Source organism: Panthera leo, chromosome E2 (assembly GCF_018350215.1).
Source record: "Panthera leo isolate Ple1 chromosome E2, P.leo_Ple1_pat1.1, whole genome shotgun sequence".
Taxonomy (NCBI): Eukaryota; Metazoa; Chordata; class Mammalia; order Carnivora; family Felidae; genus Panthera; species Panthera leo.
In genome coordinates this window covers 42,572,123-42,590,998 of record NC_056693.1, presented here as the reverse complement: position 1 = coordinate 42,590,998, position 18,876 = coordinate 42,572,123, and the positions used below count along the sequence as shown (strand labels likewise).

Here is an 18,876-nt window from a genome sequence, read left to right as displayed (position 1 = left end):
GTGAACTAACGGAATCACGATCGCGCCCTCTGACTGGCTGGCGACAAGCCTCGCCTCCAGCAGTGGTAGCTCCCCACTGCGTGTTCAGGGACTACTCTTAGCTCCACCTCCTTCCTCGGCCCCGCCTCCGTCTGGCTCCTCCCCTCAGCAGCGTCCGGTCCGGCCGGGCCCAGACAGCCGAGCTAGTGGAGTAGACGCCGCGGCGTAGCCGGGATCCTCCCGGAGGCGCGCGGCGCGAGCCCCTGACAGAACCATGGCGGGCGAGGAAGACCGCGGAGATGGGGACCCGGTATCAGCGGTGACCGTGCGGGTGCAGTACTTGGAGGACACCGACCCCTTCGCATGTGCCAACTTCCCGGAGCCGCGCCGAGCCCCCACCTGTAGCCTGGACGGGGCGCTGCCCCTGAGTACGCAGATACCCGCGCTGCATCGCCTGTTGGCGGCGCCGCTGAAGGTGAGGGGGCCCAAAGAAAGGTTGGGGGCGATCAAAGGTTCATGGTCGGCGCCATGAAAGCCTTTGGGAGGTACCCCTCGGGGAGAGGCGGGAGTGGGTGCGTTCCTGCGGGAAAGTCTTGGGCTGGGGACCTACGGTCCAAGCTGCCTCGCTTTCGCGGGACGCCTCTCAAGTTGAGGGAAGCTCAAGAAGGGAGGTGGGAGCTTGTTGTCTGCGCCACTTTGGCTGCCCCCTCAAAGTGAGGCCCATCTGGGGAGGTGTTTGGGGTCCATTCGCTGCCTGTCTGCTTGGGTAACCGATCTGGATAAGGTGACGGTAGATGTTTGGGTGGTAGCGGACAAGGAGTTCGGAGCTGGGGAAGGACCAGCTTCCACCTGCTTCAGGTGAGGTGGGGCGGGACCAGGAGGAGGGGCGGACCGGGGCGGGCCACTGGGGGTGGCAAAAGCTTGGAGCGGTTTCTGTTGGCTGGATTGGGTCCTGCCCCATAGAGCGTTGCCCCTGTAGGTGGGGGCCTGGGTAGGGAGTGAGAGTAGAAGAGAGACTTCACGGGGTGAGGGGAGTCCCCGGGAAGCGACCTGGCCCGGGACACGCAGAGAGCCAGTGGCTGCACTGGTGGAAAAGCCCTTTGAGTCACGGCCCCCACCATCCCGTACTCCAGCCTCCACCAGCCCACGGCTAGAAGGGTGGGGGCGAGCCCGGCTAATTTTAAACCGCCGGCCTGCCCTAGTTTGCCTGCGTACCAGAGCCGACTAGTGCACAGTGCTGGGAGAGGCCCTTTTCCAGATGGTTGGCCCTACCTCCCCTCCGGCTCCCTGAGCTCAGTCCCCCGCAGGCAGCCCTTTCCGGCGCTCTGGGTTTCCGGGCCAGGACTCTGGGAGGTGCGCTACCACCCCCCAGGGTTCCCCGCGGCCAGTCCTCACCGAGTGGCGAGAAAAAGGAGAGGGAGTTGGTGGGGGTGCCCTCCCTTGCTCTCAGCCTTAGCTGGGGGGCGAATTGCGCAAACTTGCCCCCTGGGCCCGGGGTCTCCCCTGGAATGTGCCCCGGGCGCCGGGCCCCCAGCCTGCATTCCTTGCTCTGCAGGCCCGCCCCGCCTCTGAGCGCGGGCGGGAGAGCTGGTGAGATTATTGGCCCCGGGGAGCGGCCCGTGTCCGGGCAGAGCCCGAGCTTCAAGGCCACGGCTTGAAGGTTGCAGCACACTGCCCACTTTAGAATTTTGATGCAACCCTTTTTGTGCTGCCCTGTTCAAAGGGGGAAACTGAGGTGCGCCTGGAAGAAGCACATCCAGCCCGAGGCCACTTTCAATTCAGGATAGGCACTGGAGAGAGAGGGCTGCTAAACTGAGGCCAGATTCCTGCCTTCAGGCTCATGAAACTCTTGGTGCTGAAATAAGCCTGGAGCATTACAGAGAACATAGTATTCCTTCTACTGCCACTCTAGGACAGGACTTAGCCCTAACACGCCTCTTCCCAATTAGGGGCAGATTTAGGAGGACAGGGACAGGAAGAAACCACCCCTTGCTTCTTCCTCTCATTTAGGGATCCATCTCCCTACTGCACCAGGTGTTCTGCCCTCTGTTCTGTGCTCCCTAGCTAAGGACACCACTGAGCTCAGATTGAGAATGTGTTAAGTACCCCTCAGCTCAGACATTCCTGGGCTCCTCACTTTTAGGATATCCCACTTGGTGTACCTGAGGACACAGGCAGGATATGCTGGTGGGCACACTGGGTTACTACTGTGCCTGTAGCCAGGACTCCCTGGGGCTGGCAGTTCTGCCAGGAATGGTCAGATACACTGTGATGTGTTCATCCCAAATATAAACTGTGACCACAGCCCCAGAATAGAAGGCTGAAGGAAGAAGGGCTGAGAATAGGGTAGGGGGAGGAACATCAGAGAGCTGAGAGGGGGAGCAGGGCTCCTCCTTGCAGGAAATGTCAACAGCTGGTTCCTCCCCGAGTCCTATAAGGGTGTGCCCCAGGGGCACAGACACGACTCAAGCCTGCCTAGATAGCCCTATAGAGAGGAAAGGTGGCCCAGAAACCCAGGCATTCCCATTCTAGGCTGAGAGCAGAAATAAGAGGGAGGGGGTCTCTACTTAATGCTTTATCCTCTGTACATTTGTCTAGTAGGGGAACAGGACACAGCCAAGTGGACATCTACCCTCCCATTCTGGGCACTGACCATCATCCCTGCAGACCCTGGGAAAGCACAAAGGCCCAGCCCACTTTCTCTCTGGGGCTCCACCCCATGCACCCCATTGGGCTGGGCCCAGCCACTAGAGTTCCCCTGGGGGCTTCCTTTTTAAACTGTTTAGAGCTTTCAGGTCTGAGAAGGCCTTGCTCATTTCCTCCTAGTCTAGGAGGAAGCTCCTAGCCACAGCCTCTGACTCATCTCCTGGCCTTGGGAAGGGGGCCGGTGGAAGGGGGTGGAGAGGGTCCTGGCAATGCCTTGGGCCATGCCTGGTGTCCCCAGGGGAATTTAGAAGTATCTGTCTTCCCTCTGTTTCAAGCCTCTCCCAGTCCAGGGACCTGCTCTTGCCCAGAGGAGACCTGGCCCTCTGGCCCTGCATTTTATCTCTTTACCCAGAGTTCTGCTACCTTTTGCTCTTCTGGGCAATGCCTCAGGAGCCCCTCTCAGACACCTATAAACCCTGACACATCTGAGATAGCACTGACTTCTCCGTTGACTCTGGGCAGAGAGACCCAAATGCTGCTCGGTCCCTGATGCAAAGGCCAGAGGAGCCCCCTACTTCTAGCAGCAGGGATAACCCTAGAAAACTTTCTGTCACCAGTAACTCTGTTTCCCCAGCTGTGGCTAAACATTAGAGAAGGACAGGAGTGGCACTGTCCTGGAATGTTTCCTGACCTTGCACCGTCCCTACTCCAGCCTCAGTTTACCCCTCAGAAGCAGTTGTTGCAAGGGGGCTAAAGTGTGAACCTGACCTGCTTGGACAGGGACCAACTGGAGGGGTCCCAGAGGATTCTTAAGGGTAAGATGAGGTGCTCTGGTGATGAATTGAGCCATTTATTCTCCTGATATGGAGGTCTTTGGGGGATACTAGAAGATTGGGATGTGGGCATGGATCATGGCCTTCTTCCAGCTTTTCCTGGGACCACCATGTCCAATTTACTGGTCATTCTGGGGTAGGGAGCCTGGGCTGCAGCCTGGTGAGCAACCTCAGGACTTAGATCCTTGCAGATTTAGGCACTATTACCTTGGTGTGTATGATGTGTGTGTGTTCACTGGTGTTCCTTTGCTTGCTACAAATTTGAGGACCAGTTTGGGGTATTTGCAGAGTCCAGAAAGCTGAGGAGTGGTCTTTAGCCCTTGACAACACTAGAGGCTCCAACCCTCCCTCCACCTCCCCTCCAGGGTTTCCTGGAGCACTTCCAAAGTCCATCCATTCAAGATCTAGCCTCAGTTAGCCCTGGTTCCAATCCTGGTTGTGCAGCCTAGGGCATATTCACTGAGGTTCTGAGCTTTGGTTTCCTCACCTGTAAAAGGATTATCAGGAGAAGGGGGCTTGGCTGGCTCAGTTGGAAGAGCATGTGACTCTTGATCTCAGGGTCATGAATTGGAGCCCCATGGTGAGTGCAGAGATTACTTAAGTAAATAAAAGTTAAAAAAAAAAAATTGTCTGGGACACCTGGATTGCTTAGTCAGTTAAGCATCCAACTCTTTTTTTTTTTCCTAAGTGTTTATTTATTTTTGAGAGAAAGAGACACACACACAGAGACAGAGCATGAGCAGGGGAGGGACAGAGAGAGAGGGAGACACAGTTGGAAGCAGGCTCCAGGCTCTGAGCTAGCTCAGAGCCTGACATGGGTCTTAAATTCACAAATCATGAGATCATGACCTGAGCTGAAGTTGATGCTTACCCGACTGAGCCACCCAGGTGCCCCAGGCATCTGCCTCTTGACTTGGCTCAGGTCATGATCTCACAATTCCTGATCTAGCCCTGTGTCAGGCTCTGTGCTAACAGTGGAGCCTACTTAGGATTCTCCCTCTCCTCTCTGCCACTCCCCTGCGTGTGCCTGTGCTCACACATGTGCACACGTGCACTCCCTCTCTCTCAAAATAAATAAATAAACATTAAAAAAAGGATTATCAGGAGATTCAAACAACTAGGCAAGCTGGTATGTGACACAGAGGAGGCATAACTAATATGGATTTCCCTCCTCAAGGCCCATCCATAGTGTCTCATCTAGGAAGTCATGGTCTAATTGGAAACCCAAGATAACAGGAGAAGGAGGGTTGTTAGAGCACAGGGTCTCTCTCGTGTTTAAAATTTATTTATTTATTTATTTCGTTAGTTATTATTTAAGCGATCTCTATACCCAACATGGGGCTCAAATCATGACCCTGAAATCTAGAGTTCCTCCGATTGAGCCAGCCAGGTGCCCCAAGGGTCTTGTGTTTATAGGAAAGCAGAAGAAAAAAGCAACAAAATCATTTCCTAAAATAGGAGTCCTTCAGCATATAATTCTGCCTTCTTCTCCATCTTCTTTCCCTGCCCCTGGCGTGGCCATTCTTGCCTGATTTGCAGTTATGAAAAATACTGGGGAGTAGACACCATGGTCTCCTCAGTTTGGCCCTGCATTTAAAATCATATGTAACAAGTTGGTTTCGGCTGCCAGAAAAGCTTGAGCCCAGAGAACCAAGAAAAAGTGGGCTGGATGCTGAAGGGAGGGTCTGAGCCTGGGAAGAATGGAGAGGACTCCACTCTAAGACACAGAGAAGCATGAAAGACAAGAGCCAGGAGGGAGTCAAGGATATGAGCCCACGCTGGCCCTGTGCTGACCCTAAGTGCTGTCAGCAGGGACCAGTGTTCAGGCTTACTCTGGCCTGGCCCAGCCCCATGGTGTGAGAAACAAGCACCAGAGGTTTGGCTCTCAGAAGGGTGACCCAAGGAAGGGGGCAGGGGTGTGAGGGACAAGCACCATCCAGCTGACAGGAAGTCTCTGTTCTTTGCTATCCTAGCCTATCACCCCCCATCTCTACCCAGGACAGGCAACTAGGTTAGGGGAGAGGGGCACCAACCTGGAGGCTCTGGGCTGGCTGTTACCTCTGGACTTCTTCCTAGAAATGGGGCCCTAGAAGAATAAGACAAAATGGCTAGGGAGGCCACTGCTGCCACCATGGAGGGAAAGGGTTTAAATCTGCTCATCTGAGGAGGCTGGGTGATAGAGCACTTGGCCTTCAGGACTCTACCCCAAATAGATGCAAGTATCCTGGAAGGAGAGGGCCATTCTCTGCTTACTTGGGATTATAGCATGTAAATAGCATGTAAGTGTGCTTGCAGGAGGGGAAGACATCCTGCTTGATCTGAGCTTTCTGTACGTGTGCTTCTTGGGCTTGTGCTCCTCCAGAGCGTGTATGTACACACACACACACACACACACACACACACACACACACCAGATCGTAAACCTGGGTGTGGAAGTACATACCAGGTATAATATAATCACCCTCCAGTGTTTACCTTTATGGCACTCTGCCCCTCTCCTTTCTTAGCACTCATGGCAGTTGTGCTTCTATATTTATTTGTGGTCTTTTTTAATTTTTTTATTTTTTTTAAACGTTTATTTATTTTTGAGACAGAGAGAGACAGAGCATGAACGGGGGAGGGTCAGAGAGAGAGGAAGACACAGAATCCGAAGCAGGCTCCAGGCTCTGAGCTGTCAGCACAGAGCCCGATGCGGGGCTCGAACTCACAGACCACGAGATCATGACCTGAGCCAAAGTCGGACGCTTAACCGACTGAGCCACCCAGGCGCCCCTGTGGTCTTTTTTTTTTTTTTAATGTTTATTTATTTATTTTGAGAGAGATAGCACAAGCATGGGGAAGGGACAGAGAGAGGGGGAGAGAGAGAATCCCAAGTAGGCTTCCCACTGTCAGTGCAGAGCCTGATGGGGGCTCAATCCCACAAACCATGAGATCATGACCTGAGCTGAAATCAAATTGGACACTTAACCAACTGAGCCACCCAGGCAGCCACTTGTGGCCTTTTTCTGAGGTAAGGCTGCTGGCCCTCCCCAGCTGGGCTCCCCACTATGTCTTTAGCACCTAAAAACAGCCGGGTTCACGAATGTTTGCATGAATGAGCTATTCCATATATGTGTGATTTGGGGGATCCCTGAAGGGGTTTGTTTCTCTGGGGCTGTGCCAGGCTGTGTGGATATGTTTCTCTAGGGTCCTAGAATCCTCTAGTCCAAGGTAGAAGGAGATGCAGCTATGCCTGGATGGGGGTGGAGTGGGTAGGCTGCTGAGTCACCATGTGGGAAGAGGGATCAGGAGGAATGTGGGGCTGCCCTCAGCTGAGCTGGCCCAAGATAAAGTACCCCAGGCCTGGGGCCTTGCCACCCCATCTCAGGCCTGTTCCCACTAGGCCCTGGAGAAGATGACTCTGCTCTCAGGGAGGGGAGAGAGGCCAGGCCCGCCCAAGGCGCCCAAGGGAGGGCAGGCAGCCAGGCAGGAAGTGGGACAGAGAACAGGCTAGAGTGTTTGTCCTATGTCCCATGTCCCAGGCAAGGTGGGGGTGGGGGGAGTGGGGGAAGGAGAGGGGGTGTCACCCAAGGGCCTCACAGGCTGAACTGCCAGGAAGGAGGTAGGTCAGTCTCTCAGACATGAGCAGAGTATAAAGCAGAAACGGGTAGGGGTAGGAGCTGGGCTCCCTTTCTCCCAGGGGACCAACAGCAGCTGTAAGTCCTTGGACTGGGCCCAGAGCAGGGCAGTGCTGACAGAACAGTGGGACAGATGTTGGGACTGACTTTCCCAGTAAGATGGAAACCAGAAAATACTCTGCTTCTCCAGAGGTGGGCTCTCCCTGGGCCATAGCAACCCAAGGAGCAGGGCCACTCAATATAAGGGGACTTTGCTGAGCCCTGCATACTGGCTCTGTGCTATGGGGGAAGTGTCTGGGAGAGGCACAGTGCTGCCCTCAGACTCTTGGGAGTCACTTCTCTACAGGTACTTCTCAAGAGGCCAAGTGTCATGCCTGGTGGTAGTAGAGGGGAGCCGGGCAGGGGGCATGATAGAGATACTTGGGAAGCACACACACGGATAGAATGTGTGCCTCGTACAATGCAGGTTTCAGGGACCTGCTATAGACTGATAGAGTCAGACCCTAAAACCTAGTTTTTAACAGGCCCCTTGGAGGCCTCTGAGGTCTAGCTCACTTGGGGCAGGGCAAAGACCCTGAGGCCTGAAGGGACTGATAGCCTATGGATTACTCACTGTTCCTCGCTGTCTCAATTCAGGGAGACACACATACCACACACACACACACACACACACACACACACACACACACACACTCCTTCCAGCTGGGTTTGCACCAATATTCTTAACACTTTCTCCCTGGGCTTGAATGCTTTGTGGATGCAGCTTATCACCCCCAGGGCTGTGAACTTCCTTGAAGGCAGGAACTTCGTCCCATATTCTATTCCCTTTCCTTATTCATGTTCATGAGCTCAACATGTTTAGTGAGCACTTACTGTGAGCCATAGGGCTGTGCTAGGCTCTGCAGATATAGCATGGGGCAAGACAGACATGCTGCCTGAACACAGAGATCTCATGGTTAGTGGGGAAGGAGACTAGTGTCTAGGATATTATAATGCTGTATGGAAGGCCTCACACATGGGGTGGAACAGGTTGCATAGCACTGGCTACAGGAGTTCAGGAAAGTGTTCCAAAAAAGTATTACCTAATCTGAAACATGCAGAATGGTAGGTGTTAGCCAGAAGACACAGCACATTCAAAGGGCAAGAAAGCCTGGCATCTGAGGTAGATGGGCTTCGTGCACGGTAGGCCCATGAGAAATGACTGCTGAAAGAATGCATGGCTGCAGCATACACCCTGTGGTATGCCGCTCTGCTGGCTCTCTGAGTGGAAGTAGAAGGTCATGGGGTCTCCATACATATCTCTACCACCCCTTTCCCAGCCCTGACAACTATTCCCTTTGCCCCCAGCTGGAGGACTGTGCTCTACAAGTGTCTCCCTCTGGATACTACCTGGACCCTGAGCTTTCTCTGGAAGAGCAGCGGGAGATGCTGGAGGGCTTCTATGAAGAGATCAGGTCAGAGCTCATGGGACCAGGAAGGCAAGGCTGACCCCTACCCTTGCCTCCACCAGGGGCTGACTCAGGTGTCAGCAGCCAAGACACCTGATCTCTAGCCTAGGCTGAGGGTCACCTCCTGCCATGCCACCCCACATGACTGTGCCAGGGGAATCCCTGGCCAGTGTTACCTGATGCCTGGGATGGCGGGGGGGGGGGGGGGGGGGGGGGGGGGGAGGAGGCGGGATGTGTGTGATCTCCCACATACCTGAGATACCTATGTTTGCACAAACCCTCCTGTTGAGGAGGAGGGAGTTGGGCCAGGAGTGGCATGTGGGGTGGTGTTTAGCTGCCTTGGTGTGGGGGGCAGGAACCCTGAGGAATGGCCTGAAAACTGCTGACTAGGCTGCTTAATTCCAGCAAAGGGCGAAAGCCTACACTTATCCTGCGTACTCAACTCTCCGTGAGGGTCAATGCCATCTTGGGTGAGTGTATGAGGACATTAGTGTCCAAGAATGCCCCTCCCCAGCGCTGCTGGCTCAGTTTCTTTCAGGCCTGTGCTGGACAGTGGACAAAGCACATGGGAGACAGGATGTGTGGCCCCTTCCCACTCCTATCCTGACCTCTCCTTTCAGGGCCAGGGCTGATGCTGCAACTAAACCGGATTGGGGGTTGCCCAGAGTCAGGGAGTGGAGGAGGAGGTAGGGGGCTCAGGCACTAGAATATTCTTTGGTGGGGGGTTGTGTCCCCTTGAGGTTTCCATGCCCACCTACCCCTTGCAGAAAAGTTGTATGGCTCCAGTGGCCCTGAGCTCCGCCGTTCCCTCTTCTCACTAAAGCAGATCTTCCAGGTGAGGCCCAGAAGTGGGCTGGGGGTGGGTGTCCAGCCTGAGCCCTGCTTAAATTTCCCCATGGTGCCCCCAGGAGGACAAGGACCTGGTGCCTGAATTCGTACACTCAGAGGGGCTGAGTTGCCTGATCCGTGTGGGTGCTGCTGCCGACCACAACTACCAGACCTACATCCTCCGAGGTAAGTCCAACTCCTCCCCCATGACCCCTGCCTTCAGTGACCCCTTACTGACCTCTTCTTGTCTCTGTGTCCCCAGCACTAGGCCAGCTGATGCTTTTTGTGGATGGGATGCTAGGGGTGGTGGCCCACAGTGAGACTGTACAGTGGCTGTACACACTGTGTGCCAGCATGGTAAGTGGCCCTCCACACAGCCATGCACCCTTTTCCCACTGCCTCTCTCTGGACCTCAGTCTCCTATTCTGCAAAGTGGGCTGGAATTGAATGAGTCTGAGGCTCGTCTAAGTCTAGAACGTACTCCAACACCTGGTTCTGGGGCCAGGGTCTTTCTGCCTAGACTCTCCTCTTTGAGTCCAGCCCCAGAAGCCCTTACCCCTCCCCACCAGGAGCTGATACAAGTCTGGCCCAAGCCCCACTCATATGTGGTGACCCCTCCCCCTAGTCCCGCTTGGTGGTGAAGACAGCCCTGAAGCTGCTGCTGGTGTTTGTGGAATACTCTGAGAACAATGCACCGCTGCTTATCCATGCTGTCAGTTCTGTGGCCAGCTCTACAGGTGAGAGACTGTTCCTCCTCCCCCCTCAACCCCCACTCAGAGCCCTCTCTCCTACCTGTCCCCGCATGACTGCTCCCCTTTCTGTGTCAGGCTCTCTTCCTTGGGCCAATCTGGTGTCCATCCTGGAGGAGAAGAATGGCGCTGACCCTGAGTTGTTGGTGTACACAGTCACCCTCATCAACAAGGTGGGTATGGCCGAATAGGGGGGAACCAGGTGCCAATTCTGGGCCCCTTAGGCTCCTGACTTCCAGTCTCCATCAGCCTTAGTCTTGCCCTCCCATCCCCACCCTCTAGACACTGGCAGCACTCCCAGACCAGGACACCTTCTATGATGTGACAGATGCACTGGAGCAGCAAGGCATGGAGGCCCTGGTCCAGCGCCATTTGGGCACCTCGGGTACTGATGTGGACCTGCGCACACAGCTGGTGCTCTATGAGGTGGGCTGGGTCACCTGGGCACAACTGGCGGGGAAGAAGGAGGTGCAGTTCGCCAGCGGCTCACATCTGGGTCTACCTCCACTAGAATGCCCTGCGGTTGGAGGATGGAGACATCGATGAAGCCGCTGCAGGTGGAAGGCGGGAACGCAGAAAGCCCTCTTCAGAGGAGGGCAAGAGGAGCCGCCGATCTCTAGAAGGCGGGAGCTGCCCTTTGCGCTCCACCGAGCCTGGGTAAGATAGAACTTGCCCTAGCACTTGGGGAGGGGTGGATCTGCCTGCCGAGGCCTTGTCTGTTGATAAGCCCCGCCTCCAGCCCCACAGGCCCTGTCTCTAGCCGCGCAGGCCCCGCCTCACAGACAGGCCCCACCTCCAGCCCCTCAGACCTGGCCTCAACGGTAATCTCCACCTACTCCACTGGCCCTGCCCTGTCGACAAGCCTGAACTCCAGCCTCGTGGACCCTGCTTCTGGCCTCCTTACTTCGGTGAACCTCTTTCCTGCCATCTCTGTGGGGCCATCAGCCGACAGCTCCAGCGAGAGGAGCATCTATAAGTAAGTAGGAAGATAGTGGAGGCCACCCCTAGAGTCCTCTCTCCAGCTGTCCCTCCACTGAGCCCCTCCACAGGCCCTCCGCCTCCTCTGCCCAAACTCCTCTGCCCAAACGCATGCTTTCTCTTTCTTTCCAGACTTCACCAAACTGCTCCTGTTTGGTAAGTGACTGCTGGGGAGTGGGGTTCAGCCCTGACTGGACCTCTTACTCCTCCTGCTTGTCTCCTCATCTCTTTCTGGCATTCTGCCTGTCTTTGCCCTTTGTCATCTATCTCCTTGCCCCCCTTCTTTATTTCTCTGTCACTGTCTCTTGACTCTCTTGTTCTTTGTCTCTTACTATGCCCTGTCCTGCTTCATGTCAGTCTCTCCCCTCCATTTCCAGTTTCTTCATGTCCTGTCACCCCCACCCCTCCTCTTTCCACTGGGGCTGGGAAGGAATCCCTGATATTACTGCCCAGCTGTGTGTGGGTACAAGCAACTGGGCTTTGGAGTGGAGCAGGCACCATAATTACCATCTCTTCCTCTCGTCCCCCTACCCAGGGCCCCTGAGAGCCCACCTGTCTCTCAGTCCCCTACTGAGCAGGCAGTGCTGGAGTAAGTACAGAGGCCAGCCTGCCAGGCCTGCCATTTGCTCAGGGCTTCAGCATTGCTTCCCCCAGCGGGGGTTCCATGTGCCTCATGCAGCCAGAGCTGGGGGACTCTCAGGCCCATCCTCTCCCATACATAGCCCTCCTTTGTTACCCAAGGACCAAGCACTGGGAAGCAGTTCACTGGGGTCATAGTGTTCAATAGTGACACCTTAACAAGCTTCAACCAGAAATGAAGACACGGACTCCCAATCTGGAGCCCATTCTTCCATGTCCTCAGCCCAGGAATAGGGAAGGGGGCTAGGATCTAGGGTGATGTGTGGTATAGGGGTGGAGGAGCAACCTAGGGCTGAGGGAAGAAGGGCAGGGACTGAAGGCCAACAAAGGCTAGAGGGGCTCAAAAATAGACACTGGATCACATTCATTATTCCAACATAAATTGAATGCCTGTTGTGGTAGCTCAGTCAGTAAAGCATGGGACTCTTGAGCTGAATGCTTGCTTCCCAGGCCCTTTTCTAGACATGGGTCATAGCTCTCAGAAGCTACCAGACATGGGACAGCCTGGTGTGCCCATTGGAACAGCTATCTCCTTCCCCTGCTCTAAGGGTCTAGAATCAGACAGTGAATGTGAACAGCAGCAAGGTTGCAAGTTGGCTGTTAAATAGAACTTCTCCCCATATGTTGACCTGGGAATGCTGGGTTGGCAGTGACCCTCCCCAGATGTGGAGGAATGAACAGGGGCTGCCTTGGGAGGGCAAGTCCTGGGTCTGCTCAGCGCATGGACTGTTCTCTGTATGTCTGTGTGTGCCTGCAATTTGGGGTAGTGCCCAGGGGCCCAGCAAGGCATGTACACCACCCTGGGCTGGGATGTGTCAGACACCCTCACTGACAAGTACCTCCCCTCAGAGCCCGGTTCCTGGAGAATGTGGCAGCAGCAGAAACAGAGAAGCAGGCTGCACTGGCCCAGGGCCGAGCAGAGACACTGGCTGAGGCCATGCTTGATGAGGCTGATGGACACCCAGGTGAGTAGGTGGGTGGGCAGAATCCACTCATGTTGCCCTATTGCTCCAGAGGGCGTGACACTGACAGCTGCTTCTCTTCTCTAGATACCCGGGAACTATGGGGCTCCCCAGAACCAGGCCCTGCACCCAGAACACCCCAGAGCCCTGCCCCCCGAAGTCTGCTCCGGGCCCAGCGGAGCCTTGAGCCAGAGCCCAAGGAGCCACTGGCCCCACCAAGCCCCAAGGCTGAGCCCATTCAGGAATTCCCTATCCGTGTACCTAAGCTCTGCATTGGAGACCTGGACTTCTCAGATTTGGGGGAGGATGAAGACGAGGACATGCTGAACATGGAGGCTGTGGAGGCTGGGAAAGGGGTCCCACCCCCACCGCCCCCGCTGCCTGTGCTCTCTGGAGGTGGCCCACCTCCTCCACCCCCACCTCCCCCACCCATCAAAGGCTCACTCCCACCACCTCCACCTCCCACCACTCCCCTTCCTCCCTCAGCACCCGATGGTCTAGCCCTCCCCACCAAGAGGAAGACAGTAAAACTCTTCTGGCGGGAGCTAAAGCTGGCTGGGGGTCATGAAGGCTCTGGGAGCCGCTTTGGGCCCTGCCCCACCCTGTGGGCCTCACTGGAACCTGTCTCGGTGGACACAGCCCGGCTGGAACACCTGTTTGAGTCCCGTGCCAAAGATGTGCTGCCTTCCAAGGTAAACCCACCCTCATCTGCAAGGTAACCCCAGCGGAAAGAGGAGGGAATCAGAACTGAAGGGTCTGAACTGCCAGGCACAGCCACTCATTTCCCACATGGGGAAACCAAGGCAAAGAAAGGCATTGAGTCTTGTCTGAGGTTTCTCAACAAGGAATCAGCAGAGTCTAGCCCTAACTAGAATCTAAGCTCATCCCAAGGCCTTACATATCCCAGATCCCTGGTTGTGGGGTGCCCCCACCATCTGGCTATTTAGAGGGGCTATTTAGAGTGCCCTTGTAGATTGTTGCCCCAGCTAGTCCCTTTCCCAGTCTTACACTGCCCTCTTGCCAACTTTAAAGAAAGCTGGTGAGGGCCGCCGGACAATGACCACAGTGCTGGACCCCAAGCGCAGCAACGCTATCAACATTGGCCTAACCACCCTGCCACCTGTGCATGTCATTAAAGCTGCCCTGCTCAACTTTGATGAGTTTGCCGTCAGCAAGGATGGTATTGAGGTAGGGATACCAGCTAAGGGTGTGACAGGGAAGTGGGAGGTCTGGCCCTCTCCTTTGGTCAGTGGGCATTTCCTGTCCCTCCAATGGTGGGCATGGGCTTAGCATTTCTACAGAGCAGTTCCCCAGGCCCTGGGGATACCCCAAATGACCAAATGACCTGGGGATGAGTCAAGACCAACATCTGAGGCCTCAGGCCAGCACTGAGGGGACTTCGTGTGGGGTGGTGGTTGCATCCTCAGAAACTGCTGACTATGATGCCCACGGAAGAGGAGCGGCAGAAGATTGAGGAGGCCCAGCTGGCCAATCCTGACATACCCCTGGGCCCAGCTGAGAATTTCCTGATGACCCTTGCCTCCATTGGGGGCCTGGCCGCACGTCTACAACTCTGGGCCTTCAAGCTGGACTATGACAGCATGGAACGGGTACTTAGGTCATGGCATGTGGCAGGAAGTGGGGCAGGTGAGCACAAGGACCAGGTAGTTTGAGAGTCCCTTGTCTCCCACTCCAGGAAATCGCAGAGCCACTATTTGACCTGAAAGTGGGCATGGAACAGCTGGTACAAAATGCCACCTTCCGCTGTATCCTGGCCACCCTGTTGGCTGTGGGCAACTTCCTCAACGGTTCCCAGGTTAGTGGGAGTGCATGAGGGCTGGGGGCCAGGGCTCTGGAGCCTGCTAGGCCCAGGCTCAGATGGGGTCCTTTCAGAGCAGCGGCTTTGAGCTGAGCTACCTGGAGAAGGTGTCAGAGGTGAAGGACACAGTGCGCCGACAGTCACTGCTGCACCATCTCTGTTCCTTGGTTCTCCAGACCCGGCCTGATTCCTCTGACCTCTACTCAGAAATACCTGCCCTGACTCGCTGTGCCAAGGTTAGCACCAGCCAGAGGCTTGACTAAGGCCAGCCATGGCAAAAGGGAGTGCTGCTTTCTGGGGCTGGCTTTTCCTCCATGTTTGGGCTACTGTGCCAGAGTGTGCTCGGCTACAGGTGTTGTGTGGGCTGTATCCTCTGCCAGAAACATTCTTTCCTCTATTGGCCTGGCTACACCTACTGTCTTTGGGTCTTCATTTAGCCACTACTTCCCTCAAGAGAGCTTTTCCATTCCCCATTAGATCAAATGGACTTGTCTCTTCCCTGGATTAGACTGTGAGCTTTTGGAGGGCAGGCGGAGGCTTTTTGGCTCTCTATATCTCTAGGGACCAGACTGGCTAGCCTGACAGAGGCAGCCTCAGGTGGTGCCTGTCTTTGGGGGGACAACATGCATACCCCCTGCCTTTCCAGGTGGACTTTGAGCAGCTGACTGAGAACCTGGGGCAGCTGGAGCGTCGGAGCCGGGCAGCTGAGGAGAGTCTACGGAACTTGGCCAAACACGAGCTGGCCCCAGCCCTGCGTGCCCGCCTCACCCACTTCCTGGCCCAGTGTGGCCGCCGTGTTGCCATGCTGCGGGTAGTACACCGCCGTGTCTGCAACAGGTGGGGACATGGGCAGAGGGCAGGACTGCTATCACCATCCCTCACACCCTAAGCAGGACTCACCATCCCTCCCCACCCCAACCTGCCTAGGTTCCATGCCTTCCTGTTGTACCTGGGGTACACGGCCCAGGCAGCCCGGGAAGTGCGCATCATGCAGTTCTGCCACACGCTGCGTGAGTTTGCACTGGAGTATCGGACTTGCCGGGAACGGGTGCTACAGCAGCAGCAAAAGCGGGCCACGTACCGTGAGCGCAACAAGACACGGGGCCGCATGATCACTGAGGTAGGTACCTTTTCCAGGTTTGGACTGCCACCCCCATGGTTTCCTTCCCCTGCTCCCAGCTCACCCTTCTCCCCTCTACAGACAGAAAAGTTCTCAGGTGTGGCTGGGGAAGTCCCCAGCAACCCATCTGTCCCAGTGGCCGTGGGCAGTGGGCCAGGGCGGGGTGATGCTGACAGTCATGCCAGCATGAAGAGTCTGCTGACCAGCAAGCCGGAGGACACCACACATGGCCGCCGCAGCAGAGGTGGGACCTATGGCCACTGGGGGCAATGGGCTTTGGGGTCACCTTGTCCTGACTTCTCTATCTGGCGTCTCTCAGGAATGGTCCAGAGCACCTCCCCAGTCATGCCTACAGCAATGGGGCCCTCCAATGCACCCCCAGAAGAACCCCCAGTCTCCAATTTACCCAGTGACACTTCAGATGAGATCATGGACCTGCTGGTACAGTCAGTGACCAAGAGCAGTCCTCGTGCCTTAGCTGCTCGGGAGCGCAAGCGGTCCCGTGGCAACCGCAAGTCTTGTGAGTACTCCCCAAATGCCCACTACCCGCCTTAACCGCATCAACCCTCTCTAACCCTGCTCTGTTCCTGCAGTGAGACGGACGTTGAAGAGCGGGCTCGGAGAGGACCTGGTGCAGGCACTGGGACTGAGCAAGGGTCCTGGCCTGGAGGTGTGAAGGTACTGCTTCTAGGACATGGACGGGCCCCAGCCTGCAATGTAAGAGACTAGAGAATGAGGAGGAATCAAAGCAGAATTCTGGGCCTTTTCTCAACCCTAAGGCCACTGTGTGCCCAGTGGACAGTGCCTTGAGCAGTATTAGCTGTGTGTGCCTGTATGCAATTGTGTGTTTGTGTGTGTATATGTACTTGTATGAGCTCCCTGAATGCATGGAATATAATAAAGTTTTCCTAGCCAATCCAAGACTCTCTTCCTTCTTTGAAGGTACCACACTCAGTCTGTAGCAGGAGGCTAATACCAAACGACTGGCTCTTCCTGTCTCGCCTCATTATCACCCACACAGCCATTAGCCACATTCTGAGCCATTTATTCAACAATCCTATACCTTAGACTGCTTTTGGGCCCTGGACGAGGCCCTCCTTGCTCCTGGCATGGGGGCCGTGCAGCCTGTGGCCACAATGTCAGTGGTTATAACCGCTTCATCTGCCGCCGCTCCTGTCGGCGTTGCCGTTTCTCATTGTGCTCTGGTGCTGGGGTGCCACTGTCTGCTGTGAACCAAGGGCCCAACACATTCACCCACAGAAGGTACAGGGCCCGGCCCGGAGCCTAGGACAGAAAAGTTAACTTGAAGCCTGGTGCAAGAAATGAAAGAATAGAAAGTTTAGATGCCCCATTCACTTCTTGGGAGCCCTACAACCCACGCACCAGAAGCCAGAAGGACCAGATGTAGAGGGAGAAGCAGCTGAGCACTTGCACGATGGCTGTCAGTAGAATCACATCCTTAAGGTGCCTGTGAATAGAAAGGAGGCTGCAAGGGCCAAAAACAGGAGATGGGCCCCAGTTCACCTCCCTTCTACCCTTTCAAGTTGTGGGCAATTGTGGGTCTTGGGCTATCTGGGCCCCAAAACCCCAGCCCTGGGGCCGCTCACCTGGGCTGGCAGCGGGGGACACTCACTCTGCCATGCCCTGTTCCATGTTGAGGTCCATTCCACCATCCATCAGGGCCCCATCCTCAGAAAAGGCTGCCCGTGCCATTGAGCTCATAGAGTGGTAGCTGGCCCCATATACTGCCAGGCTAAAGCCCAGGGCCATCTGCAGAATAAGAATGGTATCAAAGGCCAGCCACTAACCCTACACACTCACCCACTCCCCAGGAAAGGGGACACTTACCCAGGCCCAAAATGAGGCAGATGAGTAGAAGAACACCAAGGTCACAAGACAGTAAATGGCCTGTAAGCAGATACATGGTCAGGCTGGAATCAAAACCTACCCTAAACCACGGGTCTCCCTCGACTCTGACCAAAAGTTAGGCCAGGCTGTGGAAAGAGACAAGTTGTTTCTCATAGGGTTGTGGGGTAAAGGGGTCTGTTTCCCGTGTCCTGAGTACCCCGGCTCCCCTCTGATGTGTCAGTCCAGGAAAGAAGGCCATGTGTATTTGGGATCAGAAGAATGGGCTCAAGTTCATCTGAGACTCAAACCCTCATTTGTTTTTTTTGGTTTTGTTTTGTTTTGACTACTCAGCACTTTCTTTGTGCCAGGGCCCATTCTCCTTTCTTTAATTGTAGTTTTCTTCTGGAAAACTACACATGGCTGTCACATACCACCCCCTCACTCACTCACACACACACACCCAGAAATGAGGACAATGGGACCTTGGGTGGGCACAGAAGAAAGGAGGAAGGCACTTACATTTGCCCCCAGTATGATCCGCAAATAGAACTTCAGAGTTTCTCTGTTCTCTTCAAATATCTGCTTCTTCCCTCTCGTGCCCACTTTGCCCTTGGGCTGCAGAGGGATGGTAAGATGCTGTCAGAGCCCTCCTCAGCCAGGGTCCTCCTCACCCTGCCCACCACTCTGATTAGCTACAGAATTACTCCTGCACCTAACCCAGATCCCCATGGTGCTCAATCTAGCACAATCCTAGGGATGTACACCCCTCCTCCATTCCATCCTGGTTAGAGCTGACACCATCTGTGCTGCACCCCTTAGCTACGATCACCTCTTGCTCACCCTGGAAAATTCCAACACTAGGCTGGTATGTTCTGGTTCCCCTGGTAAGGTCCAGCTTTGGGCTGACAACCCCTTCATGGGGGACTCCTGAGGGGCGCTGAATGGTGCGCCCTTCCGGCCTTTGCTGGAGTAGTCCAGATCTTGGCTGACGCCCACCCCCTTTCAGGCCCCTAAGATCTCCGGCCAGGTCTGGGACAGCGTGGTACTGACGCTCACTCCCCTCCCGGACCACTTCTCCCATGGTCGTGCGCGGCTCCATTCCTCCCGCTAGCTCTAGTACGGTAGGGCCACCTCACGGCGCCCCCCTCTGGCTGACCCGCTTCCCTTGATGTCCTTCCTCTGTTTTCAGTCTCCCGACCCCGGGAAGGTTCGGCCATTGCGAACCCCGCCCTACCCGCCCTCCTTACCGCCATGGCGCGACGCAAACACCCAGCAAGGAAAACAAGGCAGAGCGACCGAAACCGCGGTCAAAAGGTACCACATCGGCAGCACAGGCACTTCCGGTGCAGACCCAAATCGTCACAACTGTGACGGAAGTGGGGGATCCACTTCCTTCCCAAGACCCTCCCC

At 55.5% G+C, this 18,876-nt stretch overlaps 2 protein-coding genes across 4 annotated transcripts; one reads left to right on the top strand and one right to left on the bottom strand.

Annotated features, from left to right (window-relative positions):
* Positions 1-147: 147 nt before the first annotated feature.
* Positions 148-16,534, top strand: FHOD1 (formin homology 2 domain containing 1). 2 transcript variants are annotated; one of them, XM_042918319.1, is made up of 22 exons: positions 148-454; positions 8,423-8,529; positions 8,929-8,993; positions 9,291-9,358; positions 9,432-9,537; positions 9,614-9,708; positions 9,977-10,088; positions 10,179-10,273; positions 10,383-10,526; positions 10,612-10,757; positions 10,840-11,076; positions 12,567-12,682; positions 12,767-13,371; positions 13,712-13,867; positions 14,107-14,289; positions 14,376-14,495; positions 14,573-14,734; positions 15,145-15,335; positions 15,426-15,618; positions 15,700-15,862; positions 15,938-16,138; positions 16,212-16,534. In XM_042918319.1, the coding sequence occupies exons 1-22, from the start codon at positions 254-256 to the stop codon at positions 16,292-16,294; spliced, it is 3,549 nt and encodes a 1,182-aa protein (XP_042774253.1). In that variant the 5' UTR covers positions 148-253; the 3' UTR covers positions 16,295-16,534. The 2 variants fall into 2 exon arrangements, with proteins under 2 accessions (XP_042774253.1, XP_042774254.1); XM_042918320.1 differs by lacking the exons at positions 148-454; positions 9,291-9,358 and having other exon boundaries at positions 8,441-8,529.
* A 113-nt stretch (positions 16,535-16,647) lies between these two features.
* On the bottom strand, positions 16,648-18,865 carry TMEM208 (transmembrane protein 208). 2 transcript variants are annotated; one of them, XM_042918361.1, is made up of 6 exons: positions 18,714-18,865; positions 17,986-18,081; positions 17,467-17,526; positions 17,252-17,388; positions 17,002-17,104; positions 16,648-16,902 (listed from the first exon to the last, which is right to left on the bottom strand). In XM_042918361.1, the coding sequence occupies exons 1-6, from the start codon at positions 18,717-18,719 to the stop codon at positions 16,765-16,767; spliced, it is 540 nt and encodes a 179-aa protein (XP_042774295.1). In that variant the 5' UTR covers positions 18,720-18,865; the 3' UTR covers positions 16,648-16,764. The 2 variants fall into 2 exon arrangements, with proteins under 2 accessions (XP_042774295.1, XP_042774297.1); XM_042918363.1 differs by having other exon boundaries at positions 17,002-17,086; positions 18,714-18,852.
* Positions 18,866-18,876: the final 11 nt, after the last annotated feature.